The 16,151-nt window shown below is 35.4% G+C and overlaps 1 protein-coding gene across 1 annotated transcript in view; it reads right to left on the reverse strand.

Moving 5' to 3' along the window:
- The window catches only part of GMNC (geminin coiled-coil domain containing), a gene marked incomplete at both ends in the record, with an annotated part of 45,405 nt that extends 34,257 nt beyond the window's left edge, over positions 1 to 11,148 (reverse strand). The window contains 2 exons of the mRNA XM_079767277.1: positions 7,011 to 7,247; positions 11,122 to 11,148. Of these exons, the coding sequence (XP_079623403.1) occupies positions 7,011 to 7,247; positions 11,122 to 11,148 (264 nt within the window). The remainder of the gene's footprint in view (positions 1 to 7,010; positions 7,248 to 11,121) is intronic.
- Positions 11,149 to 16,151: the final 5,003 nt, after the last annotated feature.

Below are 16,151 nucleotides of genomic sequence, written 5' to 3' on the forward strand. Positions count from 1 at the left end.
AGTGACAGAAATGTTGCAACATAAAAAAAAATGTCTCAAGAGTTGTTGAAAAATTTAGAGAGTGGATTCGTTGAGAAACTAGATACCTTCCTCAAGTCAGAGAGCAAGCATGGGAAGCATATGTGAGCAAATGCTGGAAAGATAGTGGAATTGCAAATAATGGGACAAGGTGAAATTACAAAAGATGTCCCAAAGGTACACATGTGTATTTTAATCTCTTCTCTTCCTATTGAATACAGTGTAGGACTTATTTTAGCCATTCTTTTGGAGTGCTCATTCATAGAATAATTTGGTGAACTTGGGTCCTTCTCATGAATAACTGAATGCTCTCAGGTAGAAGAGAGAATAGGGGGAAGAAGGAAAAATAGTGACAAGGGATAAAAACTATGAATCATATTTTATGTAATTAGAGCTTTTATAATGTGCCTTAGAGATCAGCTGGTTACACCACTATGTTTTTAGAAAGTAGATGTAATCTTAAAGGAAATATTATTTGCAGTTGGAAGTCAGATGTCCTCCTGTGTCTCCTCTTCCACCAGGGTACACCCATCAGCATTATCATGTACTAGGCTGGTATGTATTATATTTCTTGAAACAGGTAGAGTTATTTACCAGTGGGAAAATGTTTGCAACATTTTAGGTTTAATGGCATTTCCGTTAGATCTATAAAACTTCCCTATGTGGAACTCTTCGAGACCCACTTAAATGTTTTACATAAGAAAAAGGATTCATGCAATATTGTATCTACCATCTTAAATATGGAAACTTGCTGAGAGCTGTGGTGGAGAAGCTTTGCTGGGGATGCTCTGATGCTTTGACTGTTTCTCTTAAACTGGTGGTCCAGTAGGACTGCCCATTAATGAAAGATTTATGGAAAAGTAAAATAGACAAATGCTTGTAAAAGTACTAAGAACAGTGCATGGCACAAGTATGGTTCTTAATATATTTTAGCTTTTTAGGCATTTACCTTCATTTGTGATAATGCTTGATGAAAATTGAAGATGAGGAAGAGAATGAGATTCCTATAAAATATTTTTTAAAGGGACTTCACAGCAATCAGATGCAAATAATGAGTGGCTATAAATATTCAACAGAAGCAACCACATTTTATTTATCTCCAAGTGCCTACCATTGTTGCCTGGCACAGAACGGCTGAATTAATGAGTAAACAAGTCAGTCTTGAGGAGTTTTGTTAGTTCATCCCATGAAAGATGGGAAAGATGTCAGAGAGACTCAAGAATCTTCATCCACTTACATGCTATTCCCCAAGCATATCTGACACTTTTTAAATCAATACTCAAACTGTCCCATGTGGAAGTGTCTTCTCTGAAACATTTTTATCTGTCTGTCAGGTTCCCACTCAATCTTCTTTGTCCACTGACCTTCTACACTGGTATTATGGCTGAGGAGAAACTCATGTATTAGGTATCATTAGCACCTAGCAATATGTAGTATTTTGGAAATACACCTACAGAATGCTCTAGCATCACATTCCACAATCGCTAAGACATAGAAAAGACTGAGAATTGAAAGGTACTAGACACAATGTGTTTCCATCTTCCCTATGGACTTTTGTGTTTTCCACACCAGACTATGAGCTCCCTGATACACATCTCTACCTCTATAGCATGCTCTCACATTCAATGCTCATTAAAAAGAAAATGATGGAATATATTTTTACAAACAATAGTATACAGTTAAAAGTCATACACTTGAGGATAAAGTAAGTAGGCTGTTTCAAATACTCTTGGAGTATTTCTTCAGAGAGACCTTGACTTTTATGTATTCTGGGGGAAGAATGGGGAGACCAAATGTTGGACATTCTATTTAAAGATCATTACTGTTTTGAACTAAAAACCCCACTGTGATTCCATTATTATGAACTGAAGTGGGCAGTAAACTTTATTGGGACAGGTGAGAATAAGGAGAGAATAATTGATAAGTGACAAATTTTAATAAGTGGAAAATTAGTAGCTAAAATGCATTAGTGATCAGAACAGGAAACAAAATCCATATTTTGAATATGCTCATTTTAAGAAAGATTATTTCCAATCACCTATCAATATACTCTCAAATATGATAAATATTAACCCCTCATCCTGATCTCTCATCTTTGGAGTCCTATTCTTTAAATAATAGAGAACTATGGTCCCCTAGCCCTTTTGGCTAAACTTCTTGTCTTCTCCTTTATAATAATGGCCTTTCCATCAACTTCATATCTCTTCAATTTAAAAAAATCCAACATCCTCCAAATTCCTTACTTTTATTCTACTCTGGGCCTTCTTGACCCAAATCTAAGTCCACAGGGTAGAATAGATTATACTGTGAATTTGGGATCAGGAGATCTGAGTTCTACAAGTTGACATACTGTTGACTTTCAGAGTGACCTTACAAAAGCCATTTTCTATCTGGACCTTTAGTTTTCATATTTGTAAACATAATAGGGGCCAAGAGTTGATGATCTCCAGGGTTCTTATGAGCCACTTTAGAGGAGACGATCTAAATACTTAACTGTCTCTCAAATCTTTTTGCCAGGGAGTTGTTACATCCTTCAGACACTAGAGGGGGCTTCCTGAAGACTTTTCTAACATACCCAAATTTAAGTAAGGAATGTGTGTCTCTCAATGGCAATCCTGGCTCCCATGAGAATTGTGATTCTTTTTACTTTAAAGTAAATGGAAAGAAATATATGTTGCAGCAGTTATAACATTTTGTATGAATATGACTTTGTACAATGAGGCTAATTTAATTTGCTTTAAATACCAACGTGGTCTAGAATTTGCTATCTTCTATCTTAAATTTATGAAAATATGGGTTTGCACTTTTAGAAACCAATGGAAGGAAAGTACAGTCATGAGATTAAGTTTCTGAAAGTCATTATTCTCAGATACTTTTTTGATTGATGATATTGTAAAAAGAAAGTTGTGAAGGCCCTATGTACTTTAAGCAGGCTGTAGAGAATAAAGTCAACTTGATAAAGAACCATCTAAAAATAAAAGTATCATGAGCTACTTTTTAAATTCCAAAGAAAACAAGTTTGAAAAGTTTGTAGAAAACAAACAAAAATCTATCATCCGAAATACAATATAGGTTGATGAGAAGTTAATTAGCATTTATATCATTACTAGAGGCCTGGTGCATGAAATTCATACATGGGGGGGGGGGGCCTGTCCCTCAGCCCAGCCTGCACCCTCTCCAATCTGGGACCCCCGGAGGACACTCAAACATCCCTCTCACAATCCAGGAATGCTGGCTCCCAACTGCTCGCCTGCCTGCCTGATTGCCCCTAACCGCTTCTGCCTGCAGCCTGATCACCCCCTAACCACTCCCCTGCCAGCCTGATTGATACCTAACTGCTCCCCTGCCAGCCCGATTGCCCCTAACTGCCCTCCCCTGCTGGCCTGGTCACCCCTAATTGCCCTCCCCTGCCAGCTTGGTCACCCCTAACTGCCCTCCACTGCTGGCTTGGTCACCCCTAACTTCCCTCCCTTACCAGCCTGGTTGCCCCCAACTTCCCTCCCCTGCCAGCCTGATTGCCCTTAACTGCCCTCCCCTGCTGGCCATCTTGTGGTGGCCATCTTTGACCACATGGGGGCAGCCATCTTGTGTTAGAGTGATGGTCAATTTGCATATTACCTCTTTATTATATAGGATTGTTATTTTTAAATTAAGGAACATTACAACATATTTGTGATCACGAAGCACTGATTAACCTGCTTATTTGCTTCTATTTTACAGTATTTTCTTATTCTCTTTAAGTTTATTAGGTTTCATCTTTGATATTATATTTTAGAATATCTTTAGGTATTAAGATTTTCTTCTCTTTAAGGCTTAAAACTACAAAGCTTTGCAATCTGAGATCTTATGGCTTCATTATAAGGAAGCCTCAGTTACTGTTATGGTTCTTTTCCATTCTTTTCCTTTATTTCTGTTAATCCTCCTCTGGGAGTATTAACAAGCTGATGCTCTAACCACTGAGCAACCAGCTAGAGCCAGAAATTATATTTTTGACAACCAATATCTCGAACTGACTTTTGCATCTTATTTTCCAACATCCTCCCTTATATTTCTAGAAATATTTATATTCATGTTTTAAATATTTGTTTTCTCTGTTCCATTAACTCTATATTCTCTAGCATCAGGTATTTCATTTGTTGTCTGCAAGAATGTTTATACTATTCAAAAAGCTCAAGAAATTTTACTGTGACCTCATTATCATTCACATGAGACTCCTAGCTAAATTTTGTTACTATGATATTTCAAGGTTGGAATACCTATAGTTTTGTTTTATTTATTGAAGTGTGACTCTGCATTTTTTCTCTTTATCTGTCTTTTCTGATCTATCAATGTTCTAAACATAGCCAAAACCCCACATTTGAATAATGCTTATGTAAAGATGACAAGTCAACTCAATTGATAATATATTATTTCCTATTTAGGTATGGAAATTAATTTAACATTTAATGTTTTCTCTTTTCCTCTCCCTCTCTCACTCTTACTCCCACTCCCAAAATGGTGCTCCTATAGTTTGGAGCACTAATTTTTTCTAAAATAAATAGAGCCCATATATTTCTGGGTGTTAGTAAAATAGATAAGATATGTATATAATGGAGTTATTGATGAATACAAATATGACAAAGATTTATTGAAGGAAAAATGTTATGTGCATTTTGATTAATCAAATTTAACTAATTACCATATATAATGTCTATTTTAGAAAATATAGATTGTGTAAAAGAATACTCAAGTTAAACTGAAAACTGAAAAGTTATGGATTTAAATCCCAGGACTACTTTGTAGTAATATCTAACCTTGGTTAAGTTCCAAGACCTCTGCATTTCAGTTTTTAAATATATAAATAATTCATTTCTTCTTCTCTGAATTTACCTATTAAGGAAGTATGCACAAAGTGAAAAGAATATGCTAGTGAGGGGAGAGAGAGAGAGAGAGAGAGAGAGAGAGAGAGAGAGAGAGAGAAACGTGTTTGGCAACCAAAACAAAACAGAGAGAGAGACAGAGAGAGAATGCATTAATTTGGGAGTTCATCTAATAATTCCCAATGCAGGGTTTCTCTGATAAAATATGATGTAGGAATGCACTTAGCCTTGGATGTCTGAGCTTCCTTTGAATTTAGAATGGCTAGTTTTGTGGCACAAAGACCATTTACTCAACTAGTCAAAAAATATTTTCAGCTGCTATACCTCATTTTGTAGCACAGAGAGAACAAATGTAGGGCCTGCATTGCAAGAATAGACCCATACAGCTATGTGACTAGTGTGCTTTATACATAGGAGCACAAAACATAAAGATTGGGGCACCTGAGTAAAAGGATTAAGGGAGAGAGATCAACCAAAGGACTTGTGTGCATGCATATGAGCCTAACCAGTGGTCACGGAAACCAGGGGGATGGGGGCATGCATGGGGAGGGGTTTGGGATGGGAATGGGGGGGATGAGGACAAATATGTGATACCTTAATCAAAAAAGTAATTTAAAAAAAGGATTAAAAGAGAAAGCAGAGCATTTGCCTACTTCTTACAGAAAAGAGATTTGTCTACCAGCAAATATGACCAACTCGTGTTCAGAACAGTCAATGACCAACTCTTATTCCTTAAGTATAAATCAGAAAGGGAGTAAAGAAAGAAGTTAGAACTGTAGACAGAAGTATTCACTATGGATTAAGGCATATATGAAGAGGACAGGTAATTTTTTCCTTCCACAACAGTGATAACTAAGTGAAGCAGCATGAAAAGTGTTTGGCAACCAAAAAAAAATATTGAGAGATTTATTGATATCTTTATTAAAAGAGGCATTTATTTGTTTAAACCATTTTGTGCTCCAGGTGGAAACTATAATTTTTTTCCGGCTACTTTTTATAAGATGCTTACCATTTTTGTTAGAGCATGGCAGATCCTCAATACACAGTAGTTTGATGTTAGAATTTTTACTAGACTTAGTGATCTGATAGCCCCATTCAGTCCTATCAATAAAGTATCTTTATTTTATAGCACTCCCTAAACTATTAAAATCTCTGTTATTATTAATAGTATTAGTAGTAGTAGTAATACTAATGGGGACTTCAGTTTGGAAATCTTAGGTGTATAATTCTATTTCTTATAATAAACGTTAAGTATCAATGTAGTTTTTAAAGATATTTTTGTTCATTTATTTCTACATATTTTTAATTTTATATTTGTTTCAGGTATATAGCATAGTGGTTAGACAATTAAATAATTCCCAAAGTGATCCCCCTGATATATCTAGTGCCCACCCGGCACCATACATAGTTATGACAGTATGATTTATCACATTCCCTGTGTTGTACTTTACATAACCATAACTATTTTGTAACTTCTCACTCCACCCTTTTCATCCATTCTTTCCACCCCATTGCACTGGCCACTCTCAGTTTGTTCACTGTACCTATGAATCTGTTTCTATTTTGTTTGTTTGTCTATTTTTTTCTTTAGATTCCACATATTAGTAAAATCATATGCTATTTGTCTTTCTTTGTCTGACTTATGTCTCTTCACATAATACCCTCTAGGTCCATCCATACAAATGGCCAACAGACATATGGAAAGATGTTCAGCATCACTAATCATCAGAGAAATGCAATGAGATATCACCTCACACCTATCAGAATGGCTATTGTCAGTAAATTAACAAGTGTTGTTGAGGATGTAGAGAAAAGAGAACCCTCATATACTGGTAGTGGGAAAGCAGATTTGTGCAGTCACTATGGAAAACAGTGTGGAGGTTCCTCAAAAAAGTAAAAAATAGAACTACCTTAAAACCCAGCAATTTCACTTCTGTGAATATATCTAAAGAAATCCAAAACACGAATTCAAAAAGATATATTCATTACTATGTTAATTGCAGGGTCAGTCATTTACAATAGCCAAGATATAGAAGCAACCCAAGTGGCCATCAATAGATGAGTGGATAAAGAAGATGTGGTACATATATACAGTGGAATATTAGTGGGCTACAAACATGAATGAAATCTTACCATTTGCAACACCATAGTATTGATATAGTTTTCAAGCATTCTTCTTAACTTCGCTGTTAATGACATCTCTTTGTTTATGATTTCCTTTTTCTTAAAATACTCCTTTCTCTTGTCTACCATGATACCACAGCCCTCTTCATTCTCTATCTGTGCCTTCAGAGTCTCTATCGCCAATTCTTCCTCCTCTAGTGGACCATTAGAATTGCCCAGGCTTGCAGTCTTGCCCCTTTCCTTATTCTATGAAAATTTCTTAAGCAAAGTAATTCATGCCATGGTTTCAGTGACTTTCTATACTTTTATGACTTCAAAGTGTACATATTTAATATGAACTTTTCTCTTGACCTCAAGTCTGTGAATTTATTACATTTTTGTTGTCTTCTACTGGATATTCCACAGGCAAGACAGAAACAACCTGACCAAAACTGAATGCAATCTTTGCTATCACTCTTAATCTTCTCCCTCTCAGTAAGTGATGACATCATCCATCCTGTCACTCAAACCAGAATCAATTAGGAAATTAAACTTGACTCCTCCTTCAGGCTTGCCTTCTAGTTAGACATAACATTTCAATTCTAAATCTTTTTCTAAAACTTCAATTATTTTAATTCCTACTTCCCACCATGGTCTAAACTTCTATTACTTTTTTGGCTTGAACTATTATAGGAGTAATAGGTTAGTCTTGCTGAACTCAGGGAATAGTGAGCAATCTCTGATAATTTACTGGCTCTTTAATAAAATTAGAAATCAGTAATATAAACCAAAGCCAATACAACTGAAGAAATTAAAGGCTTATGTCTACATGTCTAAATAATTAATAAACTAAAGAAAAATCACAATGAATATTATAAAATGCTTAGAACTACATATAATAAAATAATTTTGTATAAAAATGTATAAGAAATAAAGACTTAGAAGATGATTTATAAGCTTAAATATAATACTAGGAAAGAAGAAAAGTTCAATATAAACTTTTTAAGAAACTAGAAAAAACAGAACCAACAAGTAGAAGAAAGGAAACAATAAAGAAAAAGAGTAATTACAACAAAGAACTAGAAAAATAGTAAATTAATCAACAACCTCATTAGCCAGTTTTTAAAAGGAACCAATTTAATAGACATACATAGGTCCTGATTAGAAAAAGAGAAATTTAAATATTAAAAATGGGAAGGGCCGTCTGGCTGGTGTGGGTCAGTGGTTAAGTGTCCACCTATGAACCAGGAGGTCATGGTTCGATTTCTGCTCAGAGCTCATCCCCAGATTGGGCTTGATCCCCAGTAGGGGTGTGCAGGAGGCAACAGATCAGTGATTCTCTCTCATCATTGATGTTTCTATCTCTCTCTCCATTCCTCTATGAAATCAATAAAAATATATTTTTAAAAAATCTCCCTGCAAAATATACATTAGGCTCAGATGATTTTATAAGTGAGTTTTTAATCAAACTTTCAAAGAACTGATAATCTCCATTTATTACCAGAGAAGAGAAAACAAACACCAATTCATTTTATGTCCATATCAAAATTTATACAATAGCATAAGAAAGGAAAATTGTTGACCAATCCCCCTTATAAGCATACTTTCAAACTACTAAATAATACATTACAAAATGTTGCCTTTATTTATCACTGCCTCCATACTGATTTGAGGAGTGATATGCACTAATAGAAAAGCCTATAATATATCTCATATTGTTTTACCATTCTGGCTCCCATGCTTTAGAAATGGAATGTGAAAGATGCCAATGATGGTTAATTGGGTTTAACTGAATTTGTAGCCATTTTCTTTATATTTGACCTCTGTGTTCCACAAGAAGCTTTTAACTTTTCTTGGTTTTTAGAATGTCATTAAGTCTGGTAGATTCTAATACCTGACTCTTTTCTTTACATTTTCCCTATGTTCTCAGTCCTGATTTCTTTCACTTCACCCACCCCCTTTTCTCTGGGAGTTAACATTTAAGACCTATCATATTACTCTCCTTAATTCATATCCACTCCCCTGCAGAGTACACCCATTCATATGCATCTAGTAATTCTCATCATATTGATAACTCCCCAACTGAAATGTTCCCCATCTGCTCATCAGAACCCTAGACCTGTCAGATACTAAGTCCTATTGTACATATCACTCCTCAAATTTAATTTGACTAAAACTAAACTCAGCATTTTCTCTGTCAAAAAAAAACTTACTTCCAGTCTCCTATTTTCACATTCCTTTTGCCACTGTCATATTTTTGGCTACCTAAGCTTGACAATTTGTCATTATTGTCTTGAATTTCTCCTTTTATTAGTTATAGGCATCTGATTCAGTATTTAATATATCTTGTATTTTTTTTTCATTCTATCCAGCCCCATTTCCACTGTCCTTGGCCAAGTGCTTATCACTAATATGGAGCACAGCATCTTAAGCCTCTTGTTGTTGTCCAATCCATACTGCTCACTACTGCTCAGTTTTTGTTAAGCATCCTGTTCATCAGATCAAATCACCATTTGCTGTTCTTCAGTGGCTCACTATTTCTTGTTGCAACAGAGATATAAGATTTTAAGATTTCTCAAAATCTGTGCTTAAAAATCTAATCAACATGATTTCCCATTTCTAGTCTATCTACCTTCATGTTCCATGATATAATACTCATTATAAATTAAATCTCATTACATTGAAAGCTAAAAGAAAGACCTCTTACTGTAGAAATGTAAATAACCACCCTGGCTATGGAATCAATGTTATATTTTTATTTTAATTATACTTTATTTAAAGTACATCCAACTTGAAAATTTAGAGAGACTAACCAAAAAAAAAAAAGTTTATTACACTGTGGGCATTTTTTAGCAGGTCCTTTTATTGTTCTTTTTTTTAAGTGTTACTTGCTTAATGACAATAAGTTTAAAAAAATATTTTTTAGGATGACAACTTGTCTTTGAAAGCAAATATTTGGCTCTGATTGTTAAGTGGTTTGTTCCATAAAGGGTATGGAGGAAGCTTGACATGTCTTCTCTGACATTAGTGTAAAGGGGTTTATTAAGAAAATTGGCTGTAACTTGTACCAATCTGTGGTTTCTGCATTTTCTCTTTGGCTTATGTTTTTTCATTCCCTGGTTTCAAACCACATCATTTGTTCCTTAATTCACTTTAAGCCACATATTATCATGACAATGTCTGTTACTCAAGACCCTTGAGTCCCTTGCCAATCTCAATGGTTATTTAATATAATATCAGAGATTATGTGATTGACAATGAAATTAGATCTCAAGCTGATACTTAAAATAGTGACCTACCCTTGGTAAATATCTAAATCTTGGGTTGTTGCTCTGCCCCTATGTTTTATATTGTCAAAAATTCTCAGGTTACTTTACTAGAAAATATCCTGATAACATCAACTACAACAACAAAATTACAATATTTTAAGGTTAACATTGTTTAGATAATAACCTGTTTTCTAATTTATAACTATTTTAACAATTTTTTTAATTTTATTATTTTTAATTTAAATTTTCAGTCTTTTTGCATGTTTATATCTCCACTTTTTGGTTTCATGAGTATCATTTGTAAGTCATGTTGTTTTCTTTTTACACAATTGCACTTTGTCATTCACAATGATAGCAATTTTTATTTTAAAGTATATATTAAAATACATATGTCTGCTTAACTATTTTCCACTTAAATTTAAATAATTACATTAATTTATATAAATTTTAAATAGTTTATTATATTTAAATTATAAAGTACCCTTAAATTTTTTTCAACTTTAGAAACTTATTCCCCATAGTTTCCAAAGTTTCAAAATCTATTCCTGTAATATTAACTTTTCATCCCTTAAGCAAAGTTTATATTAATAAATTTATTGGAGCATCTGGATAAATAATTTTGTTAAAAATAGAGTAATTCATCAGTGATTATCCTTTAAGTAAATTTAATAAAAATGTGCATTTCCCCCCAAAAATATTAGATATTTCTTCCTTAGTCAGTGGAACAAAAAATATTTCAGAATCCTCATTGCCCTAGAACTTTTTGAAAAACATTGTTTGCCAGTTCTTTCTCATAAAGAAAACCACACACTCAAACATGTACAGACCCAAAGAAGAAAATGCAAATTTAATTTTATATGTAGCATTCTTACCTTGAGGTGAGATTTCTTAGCCAGCATCGTACATACACTGCTATCTCTAATGTTAATTTCTCACTGCCTGGTAACCTCACTACTACCTAAAAATGTGTTCCACTGGCTCATAAACAATTATATCATCAACCCCCTCTCTGTGTAACAAGAGACCTTAACCACAGAACTGAGAAATAAAAGGAAGAATTATGCCAGAAGTAACAACGGTGCCAGAAACCTGCTTTGCAGTGATTGGCTAAATGGGGCCAACCAGTTGAGTTTCATTCATCAGACTTGTTGAGTTAACCTACAAGCATTTTTTTTTCATTTTCTCTGTTTTTCTTTTCTGGGGTCTCCTTTGATTTCATGCTGGCTTTTTAAATTGAGGATAAAGTTAATTCACTTAACAATGCCACAGCTGGAATTAAGTATGCCTCTTCTCTGACCGCTGAGGGGAGGGGCAGGTGCTGGTTGGTGGTGTCTGATTGGATACCCAACACCCTTGAGGGCTGTTGCTGAATCAGTGGTGCCTCTAGCGACAGGCAAGAAGTTAACTAATTATGAACATATGGTTTGGCAGACACCTTGTCAGATTGCTGCTGCGTAGGTGTTTGGAAAGAGGTGAAGGGGAAAGTTTGAGGTAGAAGGTGTGGTTAAAAGTCCCACTGACAAGCCTAGGGGAGAGTTGATTGATCCTAATCTATTCTTTTTGTCAGGAATCAGCATGCTTCTGGCAGCAACAGCTTGGTAATAACAGAGATTTGTGGCCCTTAAGCTCTTGTGGTGATAACCCGGACAAGACCAGTCAACTAGCTCCTTACAAGGCCCCCATTTAATTGGCCACAATAGTGGGAGCAGAAATAGATGTTAGGTCAAGGTACAACACATGGCCTACCTGAAATGGCTCAATGATCTGAGGCACAGATGTCATCTTTTATTGGTGTGATTGCCATCAGAGGAATAAGAGAATCTTTGATTAAGAGGCTGCAGGAAAGCCCTTAACAAGAGCTATGCAAGTACACTATTTATAGTTAACACACCTAGAGAAAAAAGCAAATGTAAAAAGGTTTGGAAGGAACTATAGTAGAATGTGTTGTGACTGGATCTGGTGAAGATAAAGTAGAAAGATATTCTATTTTATAGAAAGAAAGGTTTCTTAAGAAATTTATCTAGTTAGTTTAAAATAATATTTGGAGTGATTATGTAGACTCCCTTACTAGATGGTCACTAGAAACTTCAAAATATTTACTAGTGAGCTTGTAGTTAGAAGTGTTACAGATGTGACTGAATAGAATCACCTCTGTGTTCTTCCAATACAAATAATACACATGAACAGTCAGTGTTAGGTGTGAGTGAATGTGTGTGTGTGTGTGTGTGTGTGTGTGTGTGTGTGTGTTTAAGATTTTACCAGTATTTACTTCAGTATTTACTTTAAACTGGAAGTGGAAATTTGGGGACCAAAGACTGTTTGCACCACTAGAGGGCATTTAAATAATCTAATCCAACAACATACTTTATTTATTTTATGTTTACAGAAGGGAATCAAGCTGATAAGAGTAGTGTGACTTGCTCAAGTTCACACAATTGAAACCAAAACTAAGAATGTAGAAGTATGCAATATTCTTGTGAAAAAATCAAGTTGTCACTACTGCAATTTTATCTACAAATAAGAGAACCTAAACTTGCTTAGGGAATTTTTTTTTTTAATGCTTAGCACAAGGACCCATTCTTAAATCAAACTCCCTACATTTATCAGTTGTCTCAGAATTATAATAATTCATGGTTACTAAATTTTTTAATTAAATTGAAGACTAGCCTTGACTGGTTGGCTCAGTTGATAGAGAGTCAGCCCTCAGACTGAAAGGTCCCAGGTTCGATTCCCATCAAGGGCATTACCTTGGTTGCAGGCTCGATCCCCAGGAGGGGGCATGCAGGAGGCAACTGATTGGTGTTTCTCTCTCATCAATGTTTTTGGCTGTCTGTCCTCTCCCTTCCACTCTTTGGGGAAAAAAATCAATAAAAATATATTTTAAAAAATACATTGAAAACTAAATAGAACTTGTACCCTCACATTATATTTCATAAGGTATTTAAATGAATAATCTCTCAGTAAAATTTTATCAGAATTCACAAAAATTATTAACTATGTTAAAGTAGATGATAATCATCATATTTACTTGCAACTGCAACATTTTCTACATTAGGAATTATCTAAGTTAACAACAGTTCAAAACACATTTTTATGGAAGGCTGGGATTTCCATAGTGAAATTTTAAAGATGCGGTGAAGAACATGAGGTAACTGAGCAGGCAGGGTTCTGAGCTTCTCTGCCACACTCAAAAGGGCAGTGTAGTAATTTTAAAATATGTCTATAACTTCTCTGACACTGCTCTCTGCAAGAACTGGAGCGTAATACCTCTTTCTTTAAGCAGGGAGGTGGGAGTAGGGGGGTTAGTGACTTGCTTAGAACAAACAAACTGACAAAATGGCCAGGTGGTCACTTTAGGACTCCATAGTGAAAAACATTGTGGTTTCTGCCTTATTTTTTCTCTAAAACTCATTGTGGAGGAAGCTGGTTACAATGTTGTGAGGGCACTCAGGCAACCAACCCTGTGAAGAGGCCCTTGTGATGAGGAACTGAGGTCCTTTGCCAGCAGCCCTGTGGAAGCAGGTCTTCCAGCCCAAATAAGTTTTAAGTTGACTATAGGCCTATCCCATGGCTTTAACCAAAGTAGGGCACTAGGTGCCACAGTTCCATTGAATATGATCCTGGCATAACCAACTTTATCTGGATTTTTCAACTTCTCTCTTCACTCCAGTCCTTGGACATACTTGTCTCTGTCTTATTTCTTCTTCTTCAGTAACTATCGACAATTACCCATCTTTTAAGAATAGTTTTCTAATCAATATTAAAGCTTAAGCACAATACGCATTATAATTGTCATTTTACTTATGAATAAATTAAGAGGTAAGTAATTTCTTCAAGGTCTCACAGATTTTGATGTTACTGTGGTTAGAACTTAGGTCTGATGTCTAATTCTAGTGCCCATAGTCTTCACCACTATGTATATCTCATGGCATATTTCATTCAAAGTGCTTGTTCCTGCATCTGAAGTAATGTAGCTGGTATATTTTCTTTGGAATGGGGGAAGGAGGCAGAGAGAGAGAGAGAGAGAGAGAGAGAGAGAGAGAGAGAGAGAGAGAGAGAGGGAGAGAGAGAGAGAAAGAGAGAGAGAGAGAGGGAGGAAGGGGAAAAGGGAAGAAGATCACATAGAGCAAGAATCTAAAAAGGCTAGAGAGGTAGATAAAACACAGGCCACACTGAGCCTAATAAATTTTCTCAAGGTTTTGATCTCTATCATCAGAACAATGTTGAAAACACTATGTGGTTTTAAAGAATGGTGGACAAAAAAATAAAAATAAAAATGCCATATATGTATTTCCCCCCAAATATGTATTTCCAATATTTGATATGTATTTCCAAAATACTGAATATGCTGTCTCATGTTTTGGGAGCTCAATATCCTTTTTTCCTAGCCAGTGATGAACAATCAAGTGCAGGTTTTTAATTTTGTAGTTCTGAGTTGTTTCACTGTTCCTTCTTTATATCCAGGCTTTATTGACTCAGGATGAACACTCTAACTTGGAATTTGGGCACTGAGTCAACATTCATTAAGAGATTGTTGAATAAATGGGAGCCTTTGACTCTGGATATCAGAATTTTTAAAAAGAAATGGATTGCTTTGTCTTTACTTTGATTGCAGTAATATCATTTTGACCTCTAACTCCTCTTTAGGCTTTTGCTTTTTAGCCAGTGGAAACACCATGCCTACTTTTTTCTCTTCCTGTATTACTTATTTATATCTCCAGAGAAATATCTTAAGGACCCAGGCCCTAATATTCATGTTCAATATAAAGTTATCCTTATCTGAGATTATGGATCCCTGAGGGAATGGCTTCTATCTTGTCCACCTTGTGATCACTTGAGATTAGCGTAGTACTTAGTGTCATGTGGCTCATTTCATACATGTTAAAGAACTTGCCTACACCTATGTTTGAACATATATCTAATATGTAAGAGGGCCTAAGTGCTGGAATATTTATTGTCAACTCAGTACTTTTTCTATTCTGTTAAATCATTCTGCTTCTGTCTATAGCAACTTTATCAAGTCATCTCCACTTTCTTCAAACCTCCAATAGCCCTGAGCCCCTTCACTGTTGGCTAATGATATCCACCTTGAAATTTATAAAAAGAATATAAATAATCACAAGAAATCCACAATTTTCTTGATGTCACACATTTATTTATATCTGTAGCTTCCTTATCTTCCTTTTCATTCCCTAACAAAACTATTCATTTTCCTATTTAAGACTGTTACTTCCACTGCTAGATCTCATTGTATCACTTCTTGGAGAGCTTCACTATTAATTGTCTCAGATAGCTTCTTCTCATGAGCGTTAAAAAATGCTTGTTCCTCTCATTCAAAAACAAGAAGGAGAGGGCACTCAAAGCCACGTTTTCTCCCTATCTCTTCTCTGTTTTCTCCCATTAAAACAAATTGCTGGGAGAAGGGGGCAGGAGGGGGAGTCATTTTTCAATGGTTACTGTGTTTTAATTTGGAAAAAGGAAAGAAGTTCTAGAGATGGATGGTGGTGATGGTTGCATAAGAATGTGAAGTTAATTAATGCCACTGAAATGTACGTTTAAATGGTTAAAATGGTAAATTTGATGTTATGTATATTTTACAACAATAAAGAACATAAATTGCTCATCTATATACCAGTATATAAAAGGCTAATATGCAAAGTGTTCCCTTAGGAGTTCGACCGGGAGACTGGGAGTTCTATCACTTGATATGACATGCGCTGACCACCACGGGGTGGCATGGAACGAAAGAAGGTCCTGGCCGGCAGTCAGCAGCTGGGGAAGGGAGGCTCTGGCCAGCAGCCGGAAGGCCCCGATCAGCCCTGATTGCTGGCCAGGCCTAGGGATGCTACCCATGCACAAATTTCATGCACCAGGCCTCTATTGTTCTGTTTTATTATTTCTT

This window comes from Cnephaeus nilssonii (genome assembly GCF_951640355.1).
Source record: "Cnephaeus nilssonii genome assembly, chromosome: 3".
Lineage (NCBI taxonomy): Eukaryota > Metazoa > Chordata > Mammalia > Chiroptera > Vespertilionidae > Cnephaeus > Cnephaeus nilssonii.